Raw genomic sequence first — 15,553 nt, 5'->3', positions numbered from 1 at the left:
GGAGGGAGGGGAGGGGGCGGGCGGGCGGCCGGGGGGGCCCCGAGCCCGGCGCTCACGCCGCGCGGCAGGAGGGGACGGAGGAGACACGGGAGCCGCTCGCGCTGATCACGGGGACAAACAGTGGGGTCATGTGAGGAGGAGATGCCGCCGCCGCCGCCGCCGCCGCCGCTGCTCCTGCAGCCGCCTCCGCCCTCTCGCCCGCCGGCCGGCTCCCGGCGGCTCTAGGCTCCGGGACGCAGCGCAGCCGCCCCCCGCCCGCTCTTCGCGGCCCTCGGGCCTCCTTCCCTGAGTAGCCGCCGCCGCCGCGACTTTTTTTTTTTAACCCGGCCCGCCCTGGATGGCCGCAGCCTCTCCCCTGGGTCGCCGGCTCGCGCGTCCGCCGCCCGGCCTGGCCCAGTGCGGCGGCGGATCGCTGCTGCAGCCGCCGCCGCCGCTTTCTATTTTTTCCCCCTTTTTTTTCCTCCTTTACTTGAGCTGCGCGCGCGCGGCGGCGGCGGCGCGAGCCCGGGGCCGACGCGCGCGGGGGGAGGGCAGCCCCCGGGGAGCGCGCGCGCTGTCTGTCTCCGATGGAGGGCGGGCGCGCGGGCCCGGGTATCGGCGGGGCGCGAGGTCGCCGTCGCCGCCGCCGCCTCCGCGGCCGCCGCCCCGGCACCCGCCGGCGGGCCGCCCGAGTGGAACGCGGGCTTGGATGGAACGCCGGGGAACCCGGAGGAGGGGCCCTGGTCGCCGGGAACGAGGCAGGCGGCGGGGTTTGGAGACAGAAAAGTAGGTCGGGGGGGAGGGGTGGAAGGGGAGAGGAGCGCGCACGCGCGCCCCCGGGGGCCGCGCTGTGGTGCGCGAAGGCGGGGGCCCGAGGCGCATGCGCACGTCTGGGCGGGTCCGGGGGCGCGCACGCAGGACGGGGCGGAGCCAGCGTGGGGCACGTATTCCTGGCCGCCGAGAGACGGAGAAGGCAGAGCTGGTCCTTTCCTCCTGGATCGGGACGCAAGTCCCAAGAGAGAACTGGACATGCGGCCTTTTGCAGACACACACAGCAGCTGTCCGGGCTCCCCACCTCGCGCAGCAAAACAAACGCTTCCCTCCAGACTTAGGACTTGTGATCATAAGTTTTATTAGTCTTAGGAGGAGAAGATCATCGGTAATTCCTCAAATTAAAAAAAAAAGTACAAAAGTTACATACAAAACGTTGAGATCAGACGACTAAACTTTCCCGACTCAGGCCCAAGTTCTGCAAGGGAAAAAGAAAGAAGGATGTGAGCTGGGGAGGACTGGAGAAGAGGGTCCAGGAAGGCTCTTAGAGCCAGGTAGGGCCGTTCACTCACCTTAAGCCTCCGCTCCCGTGAGGCCTGGGAGTCAGTCTCAGAGTAAGGGGGAGGCGCTGGAGGGTAGTAGGCTTCCTCTTCTTCCTCCCTGTAAGGTCTCCTTCTCTCCGCTGGCCCCTTTTTCCTCAAGGCCTCTTCTAGTAGCTGCCCATCATATTGGGGGTCCCCAGACCTGGAGCCATCATCTGGAGGGTCCCGGGAGGGGTGGTAGCGGGCCCTAGGGTCAGCATGAGGGCGGCCTCTAGACCTGAAGTCATCATAGTAGGGATCTCGGGAGTGTGGGAAGTGCCTTGAGTCGTCTTGGTCTTGGTCGTAGAGGTCATCACGGCTGCGGCTTCGGGGGGGTGCACAGGCCCGGCCTCTCCTCCCACTACTTGGGGGAGACCTCCCTGATTCAGCGGAGCCCGGCCGGGCGAGGTCATCCAGAGCATCCACAGAACGGGCTCGGGGCCGCCCGGCCCCCCAGCCACTCCCTGGCCGGTCCAGGGGGGGTTCTTGTTCCCACCTCCTCGAACTCCGGGGGGAGTGGTGACCCCACTCCTCATCCCGGATCGGGGTGAGGGCAGGGCCCCGGGAAGGCCGGGATCTCCAGTCGTCCTCATGGAGGGAGGTGACTTCACTCATGGCTGTGGGAAGGAAGGTGTCACTGGTGGGAGGAGGTCAGGACCTAATGTCAGGAGCCCTGTGATCCAGCAGTGTCACCCACTTGGCTCATATACTCTCAAGGGGGCCCTAGGCTTTTCATCTATTTAGTGATGATCGTACACTTCACTGTGGCCATGGTAGGGAATGAGGGATAGTGTCCAGGATTTGGAGCAGGTATCAGGGAGTCACGTTTCCCCCAACCCCCGCAAGAATCCCTCAGACCCCAAGGCTCCTCACCTCGCTCTACACGGCCATTTGGGGGACCAGGTCGAGAAGAGTCAAAGTTGGCCAGCTCCTTCTCCATGTAGTACAGGACCCGCATGGAGTCGTCCTGCTGGTTGGCCTGAATCCTATAGCCACTACGGATTTCTGGGGACAGGAGTTGGAGGTGATCAGTCTGGGAGGTTGGAGGCTGACCCAGCCCCCTCCCCTATAGCCAAGTCCAACCTCATAAGGATTGGTTCTCACCAGAGGTCACGTTGCTGTCTGTGTCACGAAGCAGGGGTACCTGGGAGCTGTGGCCACCAACTGGGGGAGATGGGCTGTCAGGAGGAAAACCCTGCATTCCCAGCCCCCAAGCCCCCCTTCCAGCCCCAGACCCCTTAATGGCCAACTACCCAGCCTACCCCCTGCCCCAGCTGCTCCTGGCTCCCCCCGACCTCACCTGAGCTATTCCTGTCGAAGTCTCCTGAGTACCCGTTGTACAGAGGGCCCATGGGAATCATGGCTGGGGGCAGCGGCGTCTTGGCAGGGGAGAGGTGGGCATAGGTGCTGGGGGCGTAGATGCTTGGGACGCCTGAGGTGGCAGCTTTGCCTGCAGCATACACTGGGGAGGACACACATAGCATGAGAAGGCCCCCAGGGGCCACATGCCTTCTTCCCACCCCACCTCCCCCCGTCCCCCCACCCCCACCCCAGGCTGAGGAGCTTCCCTAGGTGCTTGGTTGGTTTCTGCAGCATCCCTGAGGTTAGGGGACATCAGCTTCATTGAGTCCACACCTCCTGTGCCATTCCTCACAGAAGTTTCAGGATGGGGGGTGCATATTGGCAGCCGGCGGCCCTGATCTGGTAGGCCAGTATGTTTTAGACAGTCTGATGGTTTGCCAACATCTGACAAGGTTTTACATCAAACTCTCCTGTCAGCTTATCACAAGATGCGACCACCCTGGACCTGCATTCCTACAGAGCAACAGGGGCAGAGGTGCCCTATAGATAAAGCCCACAAGCCGGAAAACAAGTATTCCCTTTGGCAGCTGAGCCCTTGCTCTAGAAAAATGGATAATCTTGCCGGGGGAATCCCATGCCTGCTCCCCTCTCACGCCTGCTCGGTCCTCCCCACAGGGTCTTGCAGACCCAAATGTGATGGGACTCAGTCTGAGGCAGGACCTTGGGAGCCTCAGCGTTCACTTGCCTCAGCCAAGCAGCAAAGAGTCTCCTCTAGTGTTTCCCACTTGGGGGCCGCACCCACCCCGCCCCAGCCTGGTTCTAGGCTTGACAGCTCAAGGGCATATCCTCCTCCTCTCCCTGCCACCTTCCTCCCCAGGCAAGAGGTTGGGTTCTGGTGGCTGCTTTGAGGCAAAAATCATGGGCCTGGGCAAGTCGCTTCCTCCCCGGGACTCCAACGGGAAGATGGAGTGGGGAGATGGGCTCAGAAAGCTCCCTTCCCCTCTGATTCAGTTGGGAAGCAGAAGGCTCAGTGCCCAGCCCCACCACACCCAGCCCTGAAGAAGCCCTTCAGCGGCTCAGCTGATGTGCCCTTTTATAATTAACTGTGGGAGACGCTGCTCCAGGACAGCTCAGCAGGACTGTGGCTGTGACAGAAACAACAGGGTCTCCGGCAGGGAGTTAATGGGACCTCGGTTTGGGGTAACAGGGTCTCAGGATGGAGGAAATGGGGCCCTGGGACTGGCATTTGCAGTCCTGGTCCCAGCCTTAATTAGTGGGGTAACTGCGAACTTGTTTGCAGCCCTTGGGGATTCCACCCGACCTGTGAAATGACCCAACACCCACTGCCCAAGCAATAAGCAAGAAGCTCTCACTAAAAATGATGAGAGGGAGAGGGGACAGCCAGCACGAGCCTCCAGAGAGCAGTGGATTTCTTTTTTCAGGGCCGCCATGAAGCAGGTTGCCCACTGCTGAGTTCAGTGACCATAAAGTTAGCCAGCATGGACTGAGATGCGGCCCCGTGCTGGGCCTGCATACAGTGCTCCCTTGATGCTCACCACGCCCCCGTGACGGCGGGACCTTGCAGAGAAGGAAACCAGCTGCTCGTCTGAGGTCACATGGTGTGAGCGGCAGGGCTCTGATTTACCAACGCTGACAGCAGCAATGTCCAACAGCTAGTGGGCGGGGAACACTCTATGTAGGCCAAGCCCTGCAGTTAACGCGGGACACACCAGTTCACCGGATCCCAACTCACCCTGTACAGCGGGCTCTACCATGGCCCCATTTTACAGAGGAGGAAACTGAGGCTGAGAGGGGAGGTCATTCACTGGGCTTCCCAACAGGTAAGGTGTCCAGCCAGGCCTCAAACCTCCACCTGCCCAAGCTTGCAACGACTGCCTATGATTTTACCTGGACCATATGACACTGGAGTTATGGCACGCGGAAACCTTAAATATAAGGATGCCAACACACAGCCATCTGAGCTACATGGGTAATTCTTTCCACCACCTTGGCCTAGAAATCAGCAGGTGCCAGGAGAGGGGCAGGTCTGTCCCTCTTTCGGTCTCCATAGTCTAGGTGCTCCTAACACGTAAAGTTATTTATTTCTATCTACCAACATCACTTGTTCATCAACTAAAGATATGGTGAACTTGACAGTGATGAAGGAAAAGGTGAGGTGTCCTCACTAAGAACTAGTGGGGAAGTATGCTTTCATGGCCCACTTTCAATACAAGGAACAAGAGAGCAGATATGTCTGAATCTAAGAAAGTAGCCAGTGTAAACTTCCATGTCAGAGTTGATGAAAATAGTCATGCGAACTTCCCAACAACTGAGTGCAGAGGTGCTGGTTCACCCAGATGCTCTCTGGAAGGCAACCAGGGAACCGGCAGTGCTGAGGTCCCTGAGGAAGGGGAATGGGGCAGCTGGAGGAGGGAGACTCTCTCTTCCTTTCCACCCCCGTTTTGTTTGCTGCTTCTCCCTCCATCTCTGGTCCCATGTCTAATCCCAGGCCTGCGGGTACCCACTCTGAGGCACTGGATGTGTCCTTAAACGGCATCCCTGGGAAATCCGGAGTGCTTGTGTGGATGTGGGTTGTTAAAAGATGCTTAAATTTGCTGGGGCTGTAAACCTTGTTTGGTTTCTCCCTTTTTTCGCTTAGATTTTGTTTTTATTTTTATTTTTTTTTGGCCACCCCGCGTGTCATGTGGGATGTTAGCTCCCCAACCAGGGATCAAACATGTGCCCCCGGCAGTGGAAGCATGGAGTCTTAACCACTGGACCACCAGGGAAGCCCAAGATTCTGTTTTTAAAGGGAGTTTTACTTTCCGGTGAATAATGTTTTGTACTATTTGAATTTTTTTTTTTTTTTTTACCACGTGCATAAATTATACTTTCAAAAGGAAAGACTCAAAATAAATGAAAAGTAAAAAATAAGTGAGGAGCTGAAGGATGTAAATGATAATCTAAAACAGCAGGTCCTCCTTGGCCCACTTGCTCCCAAATCGCTCCCCTTAAAACCTCCAGGCCGGGACTTCCCTGGTGGTCCAGTGGTTAAGACTTTGCCTTCCAATGCAGGGAGCGCGGGTCCGGGAGCTGAGAACCCACATGCCTCAGGGCCAAAAACCTCCAGACAGGTGAGTGGCACCGTCCCGCGAGGCAGGCAGATGGCCACGTCCTCTCCTTGGACTCAGGAGGGAGGCCGAGCGGGGGCGGACAGGCGAGGGGTGAGGGGCACTTACGGGCCTCTGGGCAGCAGCACTTTTCGGGGCAGCAGGGGCACCTGACGTAACAGCAGCAGGTGTGGGGGCAGCACTGACACCAGCAGATGCCCAGCAGGAGGAAGACGAGGAAGGCAGCCAGGCAGACGACGACCACGAACAGCCAGTCTGCGGAGAGACAAGAGCCGGCCCTGAGCTGGGAGGCCGGGGAGGGGACAGGGATGTAGGCACCGGGGGCAGTGTGGAGTGAGGGTGGGGCAGGGGCCGTCTGCAGAGCTCTCCGGGAAGCTGCAGCCCTCGCTGGAGTCTCCACACCAGGGGCTGGGGCGCAGCTGCAGAGGGACGCCCGCTCCTCTACCACGCAGGCCGGCCCCAAAGTTAGGCAGCTCGCCCCAGGCTCATCTGGACAAGGCGGCGAACGCAAGGCGACCCGGCCAGAGCAAGATAGGCTGTAGCCTTGAGAGGGGACAGAGAGCCAGCTGCCCAGATCCCGACCCCCGGAAGAGCACTGCAGGCACCAGTCACAGGAGCCCCCTGCCTACACCCCAGGCCCCTCGTCAGCTAGCTCAGCCCAGCCCACCCCACCCCACGGCCCAGAGCCAGGTCACTAGATGCCCCGGAGTCGGAGTCAGGCGGCGTGATTAGTGGGGTCCGAGGGAGCGGCGTTTAGGGCGGGGGAGAGTACTCGGACAGAAGCGGTAAGTGGTGCATGGGGGACTCCACCCCCCCTACCTTCCATGGGCCCCGCCTGAAAACCGGGTAAGAGCTCAGCCACCCCAGAGGTCCTGCCTGGAGGGACAAAAGAGAGACAGATTATGCTGCCCCTGCCCTGAAGCCCGGCCCCGGGGTCATCAGGGTGGAGGTATGCCCTGCAGAAGAGGGGGGGTCGGTGGACTAGCAGGGTCCTAGCATATGGTTCCTCCCCCATACCCCCATCCTATGTGGGTGCTGTTTTCCAGAAGATTTCCATCACGTAATTCACTCACTCTCTCCCGCCACGGGGGATTCTATTGCCCAGAAGGGTTCCAGGATATATGCCATGGGTTCTGAAGGGTCGACCTGTTTGGGACTCCATCTCTTCCACACACACAGGTCCTATCGCCCCAAAGGGTTCCATCCCAGGTGAGAGGGGCAGTCCCTGTTCCACCAGGCACAAGAGGCACAGTAATGCTAGGGCCCATGAAAATGTTTTATTTTAAAATCTGAAGAAAAAAATACGACAATACTGAATATATAACAATGACTTGTCTTTATAACAACACAATCATAAAATATAATTTTTTTTTTTTAATCCAGAGGAAGAGGCCCTTGAAGGCTAAAGTGCCTACAACCCATAAAAGTCACAGTATGGCCCTGGTTCTCTGCCCACCAGGGTCCCCTATGCAAGTTTCATGGCATAGCTAGTGTCTCCTTTAGGTGCCGCCCGGCACTCTGTGCCTCGCGAGTGCTGTGTCTCGGGCATCTGCACACCTGGCTGTACACCAACAAAGCTCTATCCAGAGCTCAGCACCCCATGCCACATGCCCCCAGGAGAAGGTTCTAGCATATAAACCAGCGGTTCTCAAAGTGTGGTCCTGTCTGGGAGGCCAAGCCGCTCTCCTGATAACACTAAGCCATTGTTTGCCCTTCTCACTCTCCTTCGCCAGTAGAGGTGCAGGCAGGGGAGCTTTCCACAGGCTCCATCACATGTGATGATGTCATTTGCTCTGATGGTAATCGACTGTGTGCTTGTGTGCCAGATTCAATTTATAATATGTTAAACAACTATAAATATAAGCTACAGAAACTTAAACAAAACTTCTTTGAGATGCTCAACAATCTTTTAGAGTGTAAGTGGGTGCTGCGACTAAACTTGAGACATGCTGATGTAGATTGTGCATTTTACCAAAGAACACAGAGTTCTCTGGGTCACTGGTGCATGCATTCTGTCACCCAGACATGAACTCTGTTGCACGATCTGAGCACCCTGGAGCCTGCTCCCCCATCATGGGCTCGTGCACACATGCGTTACCTTGCATCATGCATGTGATGATGGCAACGTGCAACCTGGCAACATCTCACATACAGCACACACCACACGAGACTGTATGTGTCGGCTGAGAACAGAGCATCTGGCTAACAGCAGCATCCCTTCCACACATGGCGGGGGCGGGGGAGCCTCACAGCCGGGCGGGGGCTGCTGGTGGGTACCCCAGCCTGCCCCTGAGCTTGTAGAGGCAGCCGAGCTTAAGGGGAGCACAAACTATGCAAGCCACACAGTGCCATCCCAGCAGGGCAGAGGGCCAGGTTCCTGTGCTTTGGCAAGGGACTCCGGGGTGAGAGGTGGCTCTGGGGGTGGAAGCCTCCTCTCAATTATATACGCCATCAACCCTCCTCGTTCACTGCGCATCAACTCTAACAGTTTCTGTATTTTTAAAAACTGAGACTGGGAAGAGGTAGGGTCCCCATTTCTCTCCACTCTTAGTCTGGCTCTGGCTTATCTGAAATGTTGCGGCAGGCGAGGGGTCCCTACCCTGCCTGGGGTGCAGGGTACAAATAAGCCCAAGTGACTGGTGGTGCTGTGAGGGGAGAACAGAGCAGGCGACAAGAGCCCAGAGAGTGAGCCGGAGGGCAGAGAGCAGAGATACAGCAGTGGCAGAAGCAGCCCCCGACCCCGTCCCTCAGGGCCCAGCCCACTCACCGAGGACGATGAGCTCTGCGTAGGCCTCGTTGTTCCCCTGGAGGTCCTGGGCTGAGACCACAGAGCAGTAGTACACACCGCTGTCCCCCCAAGCCGTCTGGTCAAAGGTCAGGTCAGCATCTGCGTCAGGAGGAGACGTGTGAGGGCACCTCGGGGGACGGGTGCCTGATGCCCGCAGCCCCTGCCCTGAGCACATGGGGAAGGGGGCTGCAGACAGACGAGTGAAAGTTGAATCACTCATACCACGGGCGCTCTATCTCTTAGGCTCGGTTCTAAACACTTAACGCGGGGAATTTCAAGAAGGCTGTCAGATGGTGCTGTTATCTTCCCTGTCTTGTAGAGAAAAGAGGTCTGGTGAAATTACTGATGAACTGTACAATTGTGGCAAAAACTGGGGTGGTGGGGCTGGGACGGTCTGACTCCAGAGCCAGCACTTCAGACTTACGCCTTCCTCTGTCCCATGTCCCAAAGCAAAAGTCGACTCCCCGAGACACAACCCACCACGAGACACAACCCACCACGGAGCCTAGTGCAGACCCAGGGGCCTGGGTCCTGGATAAGGAGGCAAAGATAAACAGGCCAGATTCCAGGAATCAGGAGTCACCCGGGCATGAGAAGGCGGGGATGTGAGGGAGAGACTTAGACCAGTTCCCTCGTCCTCCGGCCACCATCGGCACCCCGCTTCCAGGTCAGGCCCAGTGCTTGGGGAAGCTCAGAGAAGCAGTCCCAGGCAAGGAGCCTGTTAATGACACCAGAAAAGAAAGTGTTTCGGCACATCCGGTTTCCTCTCTGCTCCTCAGGCCCTAATTAGTTAAATCCCTCCAGCCATTCACCAGGGTGGGACAGGGTGTGAGGTGGGGCTGCGGGGGCAACTCCACCTTAGGCCCCTGGAGGACAGGAGGTAGGAACGGGCCAAGGACAACACCCCCAGAGGCCCACAGCCTTTCTCCCCAGCTGCTCCGGCTCTCTGGCTCCCTTGGACCTGCCTACCACCTTGCCCCACGGACCCCCTGCCCTTCCCCAGGACAGTTCCGAGGGCAGCCGCTGCGTGCGCCCCAGTCCACAGCACCTGGGCATCAGTCAACTGCCAAAGGAATGAAAGAACCAGAGCCTCCTTCATTCTTTGGAAGGAAGACCTCACATCCATAGAAAAACCTCCTCTCAATGTCTACCTACACCATTCCAAACGCCTTACCCTGGCTCACAAGGCCCTTGCAGTGACACGGCCACTGGTCACCACACCAGCCTCATCCCCCCCACTCTCCTTCACTCACTAGACTCCAGACACACTGGCCACCTCACTGTCCCCCCATGTGCTGGGCTCACAACTGCCTCAGCCTGCGCTCCTCCTGTTCCCTCTGCCTGGCTCTGTGTTCTCAGACCCTCAGAGGGCTGGTTCCATCCTGCTGGCACAGCTCCCCTGCCAGACTGCCTAATTATATCAGCCAGCTTAGGGGCTGACTGGCCATGATCCCGTCCCCAGGAGAAAGCGGGCTCCAGGCAAGCAGAACCTGGTCTGTCTTGGTCACTGCTGAGTCCTCCAGGGCCTGGCCAGGATCTGGAAATGAACCCCTTCCCTCCCCATGCTGACCTTCCTTAGTGTTCTGGGCATGTGGCTATATTCGAATAGGTCATTCGATATGTGACACACGATTACTGAATGCATCTGATGATGTTCCAGGCAGTAAATGAGGCACCTGGTGTACTAAAGAGCAACAGTTCTCAAAGTGTGATCTGTGGGACCCAGGGTTCCCCAAGACCTTTGCAGGGGATCCCTGAGGTCAAAGTTATTTTCATAATAATCGTAAGATATTTGCCTTTTTCACTTAATCTCATGAGTGTAGTGTGGAGCTTTCCAGAGGCTACATGTGTGTGTTATCACAATACACTGAATGCAGAAGCAGCTTTGAGAAGCCAGCTTCTATTCAGCCAGACTCTAAGGAGATGTGCAAAAATATAAAAGCAATGCCATACGTTTTCATTAAAGTTTTTCACTTGGAAAATATGGTTATTTTTTCTTAAAAGTATGTTATTTATACTCATCTCTAGAGTTTATTATCATCATTAAAAAATTTTTTTTAATCTCAGTTTTCTAGCTGTAAAAACAAAGCACTTTGAGGTCCTCAGTAATTAAGAGTGTAAAGAGGCCCTAAGACCCACATGTTTGAGAACCACTGCTATAGAGGACAGGTATGAACCCCTGCCCTTACATGGCTCAGATCCTAACTGGGAAAGAAAGACAAATAAAAAATTTAAACATATCGAGGATCAGATGGTGATAGCAGTATAGAAGGCAGACAGGAAGTGCCTCTGTTGTAGAGGTGGGGACCGTGCGGAGTTTAAGTGACCTGAAAGGTAGAGTGACCTTGGGCGTAGACACTCCCCTTCGTGGTCCCGTATTCAGCCCCCAGTTATTGATCTCTTACTATGTGCTGGGTCCCTCTGCATATGTCCTTTCATGGAATCATCCTAAAACTCTAACCTACATTCTCCCAAATCCTCCAGATTCTCCATAACACCCTATTGGCCCATCATTTTTTCCACTTGTATCTTTAAATCAGACTCTAAAAATGCCTCTCCAAAACCAGAACCCAAGAGCAGGGCCCCGCCCAAAGCCGGAGGTGGGCGGGAAGGCAGCCCCTAGGCCAGCAAGAGCTCCTAGGCCAGAAGCTAAACTCTGGGCTCCTGTGGGCCGGATCTGGGTCTCAATGCGTTTTGTTTGGCCTGCACAATGTTTTCAAAACCCATGAAAAATACCACTTTCCGGCTTCTTTTGATCAGTTCTAAGGCCTGGGCCCACCTCCTTCCTGCAAGGCGCACCCTGTTCCCAGTCTATGTCTGGTCCTGACATCACCTGGGCTGGGCATTGCTCTAATTGTTTTAGGTGCAAGGAGAAAATGCCGGGTCTCCACTTGGGAACAGGAGCTGGGCTTTTCTCCACCTCCCTGGGCCTCTGATTCCTCATCTGCACACAGCAGAGGTGACCCTGATGATTTCAGGGGGGTCCCATGAGCTCTCAGGTCCAGCGCTACTGAGTGGGGGGCACATGGGCCCCAAGCAGCCTGAAGAGGTAGAAACAGGGCCCCAATCCAGGCGCCCACATCACCCAAAGGACGGAAGAACGGAAGGGGAAGCGGGACCCACCCAAGCTGAGGGACACTGCTCTGGTTTTCCCAGGACGACTTTTACTTTTAAAACCTGGGCTGTTGGTGACCCTAGGAATTCCAAAGGGAAGTCTGCTTTTCTCCATCTTCAAAGCTGAAATGGAGGAAGCTCCCATGGCTACTGGGCTTCCTGAAAGGACATACACACAATGGATGTTTACAAATCATGGCCTATATCAAACATGGGCCCAGGTCAAGGCAACTTGAAAGCCCTGGGCCTGTGGGGCCTCTGGAGCAGGAAGAATCTGCCCCAGATAGAGCCTGAAGGTCACTTGAGTTCTGGACTCAGCAAACGGGGCACAATTCCAGCCAGCCTTCAAGGGCACTCTCAGGACTGGAGCTGTCCTGACAGGGCTGTCCGGTCATAACCTGGTCCAGGCTGGAGAAGTCCCTGGATTATGGGGTAGGGGCCTACACAGGTTGAACCCGCAAGAAGCCGTTTATCCACAAGAACAGCAGGATGCTTCGGGCTCGCTGCCCGTGGAAATTCAGAGCCAGCAGGGCCAGTCCCTCCCCAAAACAAGACTGACATGCTGGGTCCCTGCCCGTGGTCTAGACAGAGGGTGGGAAGGACTGTGCTCCAAGGCCTGGTCTCTCGGAGTCTGCAAAGGGATGCCCCCTTCCCTCCTCGGCCCCCATGCCCATGACTGAAACTCGAATCCTTGTTGAAGCAGGTGAGCCTTCGTCCCTCACCCACTGCTGTCCATCACCCTCCTCTCTGCCAGCTAGATTCTTTAGGGTGCAGTCCCAGTTCCTCTTCAAATCATATTTGCAGCGGTTTTAAGGGGTGAGCCCCGAGGCATTATCACATATCACCCAGGTCTGTTTTCTTTGTAGCACTTTGCAGGACTCTCTGAAATTCTTACTCTTTATCTGCTTGTTTGTTGCCTGTCTCATCCCACGAGAACATCACCTCCTTGCGGACAGGGATCTTGGCTGACCTGATCACCCCTGTAGCTCCAGCACTGGTTACCATAGCTTCTGGCACTTAAGATGTCCCATAAATACCAAATAAATGGATGAATGAATGAACGGCTTCCCCACTGTCCTGTACCTGGTTCCAACAGGCACCTCCTATCAGCAGCTAGCATTATGGTGAAGGACAAGGGTTCTCAGTGCTGCCTGAGTTCAAATCCCGGCTCCAGCCCTTTACTGGCTGTGCACCAAGACACGCTACTTTATCTCTCTGTGCCTCAGCTGTCCTGAGTGTAAAACGTGGGCATAAAGCACCTGGCAAGTTGTAGGCTTTCTCCATTAAAATCCCTCACCCCTTCGATTCACTCCTGATACCTCCTCAGTGAGTTCTTTGCTGAACTCCCAAGCAAAGGGGTTACTAGCTTGAAGACTAGACCCAAAGTGTCTGACTTAGAATCCCACCAGCTGTGTGACCTTGTGCAAGTCACTTGACCTCTCTGGGTCTTTGTAAAATGACAATAACAGCATCTACCCACTCAATTATTGTGGTCTAAATGAGTTAATCCATGTCAACCTGGATTAGAGCCTGGCACACAGGAGGCTCTTTATGAGTTGTTACTTATATAAATTCTACTTATTATTGCTGATATTACTAGAATTATTATAGAACCCCTGCCTCTCTCTCCATTACCCACTTTTCTTTATCTTCAAGCACTTGATAGTATGTGTTGTGTTTATCTTATTTGTCTCCCTCACTGGAATTCAAGCTCTAGGAGGGAAGGGATTTGATGATTTTGTTTACTGCTGTATATCCAAGGCCTCAAACGGTGCCTGGTATATGTTAGGTGCTCAATAAATCTTTGCTGTTAAATAAAGGGATGGACGGATGGGTAGAAGGAAGGATCCCTCCCTCTTGTCAATCCTTTCAGACACTGGTGCTGACGAGCTTCCAGGTGGGGACTCCAGGTTGGACATGAGGAAGCCAGCGCCACCACCCAATCCAGCCCCAGCCCATCCCCTGCCTCCCCGCTCCCCACCCCACGTACTTCCTGTGATGGTGATCCTCCGGCCCTGGTAGTAGTCTCCCAGGGTCACGGCATTGCCCTGTTTGGTGGCCACAACCCTGACGGTGCGCACGCTGTCCTGGCACTCCACGTAGGGGTTGTAGCCCGGGTTACCAGCCGCCAGCTGGGCGTTGAGCTGGTTGTCAACACTGGCTGGGGAGAAGGCGTCAGCGAGGCGGTCCCGGCAAAAAGACTTGTACTTCCAGATCACGATGGGCGCCGTGGGGGTCGTGGTCGACTGGTAGGTGCAGGGCAGGGTCACGGGTTGGAATAGGATCACCACGTGGTAGGGGTCTGACACAGTCACCTGGATGGCGCTGGCAGGGGCTGAGGACAAGGAGAGTCAGCAGAGGGACCGCTGTGAGCTCAAGGAGGTGCTTCAGCAGGAAGGAGCAACATTTCTTGTCACCAGCTTGACATTTACAAGTGTACGGTTTTACAGAGCGCCTGGCACACACTGTTCCTTAATCCCCAAGACCGGTGAGATAGCTCCGATAATCATGCCCGTTTTACAGACCCAGGGGGCTGAAGTGGCCAGTGCAAGGTCACATAGCCAGATTCCTTGGAACATCCTGTCCACCCCTCTTCCCAGAGTGTGGCCTCGGAATCGCCCCTGCCCCCCCTTCCCTTGGCCATTCTGTCATGGAAAGGGCCTCTCTGTGGCCTGTGCAGGAAAGCCCAAATGGCCCCCCACAAAGCCCTCAGTGCTCAAGGGCCCCCTTCAAAAACAACCACCAAGTGTTACAAGTTACTCCGGGTTCTGTGAATTTGGAGGGAGGGATTTTGGAGTTGTTTGCACTGCTTTGCATACAATAGTTAAAGCCCCCCTGTAATGTCTCCACCAGCCTCCCACCTCACCCCACCCAAAACCATCTCAAATGAACACACCCAAAGTGCCTGCTGAAAAGTCAAGTCCCTCTGATACCCCCACCCAAACAAACATCAGATCCAGCAGAAGATGGTTTCCAAACAAGTCCTTGAGTCCCTTCCACCAGACTCTTACGCACAGATACTTCGGACATGGTTGGGTTACGGGGTGGAGAGTTTCCAATACCGCACCCACCCAATGCCTGGGCGCTGTTTCTTGATCTCTCCCCCTAGGAATCTTCTACTCTAACCCTCAAGTGCCTTCTCTCCGTTACCCCAAGACTTAGAAATCTCGGCGGGCTACCGAGTCCTCATCCCGGCCTTTCCCAGTGATCGGTGGTCCTTCACCCCTACCCCACAAAGGGTCCCATTCTCCTTGCCGCTCCCGGATTCGCTGTCCCGGGAGTTTCACTTCCTGTTATCTCTGAACAAGGGCGGGGGAGCGCTCTCAGGCAGGAATAGAGAATTCCTCTCTGGCACACAAGGGATCTCCGGAGACCTTGGGGATCAGGAGGTCTTAAGTCTCTGCGCTCCCCCTCCCCCAGTTCTCCTGCCTCCTGGGCAGTGTAGAACTCCATCCATCGCCCTTCTACAGTGCCCTCCCGCCGTTCTGCGGCACCAGGGGCCCCGTTCTCCGTACCTGTGCACAAGGGGCTGAGAAAGAGCCACACGAAGACGACCGTGCCCCAGCCCGGGGTGGCCGGGAAGGAGTCCAGCCGCCCCCAGAAGAGCCAAAGACGGGCCAAAGGCGCCATCTCGGCGGTCTGGACGCCTCGCGCCCGCGCGTCCCCTCCCAGGTACCCGGAGGGTAGGGGGCGCGGCGCGCACCAAGACTGGGAGGGGTGCCTGCTCCTCCCCTTCCTCCTTCCGTTCCTTGTTCCTATTCCAAGCCCACCCTGTTCTAGGATTTTAACTAGAGGAAACATCGTGGACGAAGAGCACGCTTCCAGCTTTCGGGGAGAAACTTGCTTGACCCACTGTGGATCTCCGAGCCACTCCACCCCCCGTGGCT

General features: G+C 56.2%; 2 protein-coding genes across 3 annotated transcripts; one reads left to right on the top strand and one right to left on the bottom strand.

Annotated features, from left to right (window-relative positions):
• Nucleotides 1-39: 39 nt before the first annotated feature.
• On the top strand, nt 40-4,116 carry LOC307066065 (uncharacterized protein). Its single transcript, XM_079723126.1, has 2 exons — nt 40-765; nt 4,076-4,116. The coding sequence occupies exons 1-2, from the start codon at nt 338-340 to the stop codon at nt 4,104-4,106; spliced, it is 459 nt and encodes a 152-aa protein (XP_079579252.1). The 5' UTR covers nt 40-337; the 3' UTR covers nt 4,107-4,116.
• On the bottom strand, nt 895-15,296 carry LSR (lipolysis stimulated lipoprotein receptor; the record flags this gene model as incomplete). 2 transcript variants are annotated; one of them, XM_079723104.1, is made up of 10 exons in its annotated part: nt 895-1,228; nt 1,323-1,948; nt 2,205-2,336; nt 2,436-2,495; nt 2,632-2,793; nt 5,873-6,019; nt 6,584-6,636; nt 8,528-8,651; nt 13,657-14,001; nt 15,182-15,296. In XM_079723104.1, the coding sequence occupies 10 exons, from the start codon at nt 15,294-15,296 to the stop codon at nt 1,193-1,195; spliced, it is 1,800 nt and encodes a 599-aa protein (XP_079579230.1). In that variant the 3' UTR covers nt 895-1,192. The 2 variants fall into 2 exon arrangements, with proteins under 2 accessions (XP_079579230.1, XP_079579231.1); XM_079723105.1 differs by lacking the exon at nt 6,584-6,636 and having other exon boundaries at nt 8,532-8,651.
• Nucleotides 15,297-15,553: the final 257 nt, after the last annotated feature.

This window comes from Hyperoodon ampullatus, assembly GCF_949752795.1.
Source record: "Hyperoodon ampullatus genome assembly, chromosome: 18".
In the NCBI taxonomy this organism is placed as follows: domain Eukaryota; kingdom Metazoa; phylum Chordata; class Mammalia; order Artiodactyla; family Ziphiidae; genus Hyperoodon; species Hyperoodon ampullatus.
This window is presented reverse-complemented; position numbering and strand designations above follow the sequence as displayed.

Excerpts from the sequence above, each read along its gene's own strand:
- LOC307066065 (XM_079723126.1), top strand. The coding sequence starts at position 338 with ATGGCCGCAGCCTCTCCCCTGGGTCGCCGGCTCGCGCGTCCGCCGCCC. Across the intron at positions 766-4,075 it reads CGGGGTTTGGAGACAGAAAA|GGCCGCCATGAAGCAGGTTG; the intron begins GTAGGTCGGGGG and ends TTCTTTTTTCAG.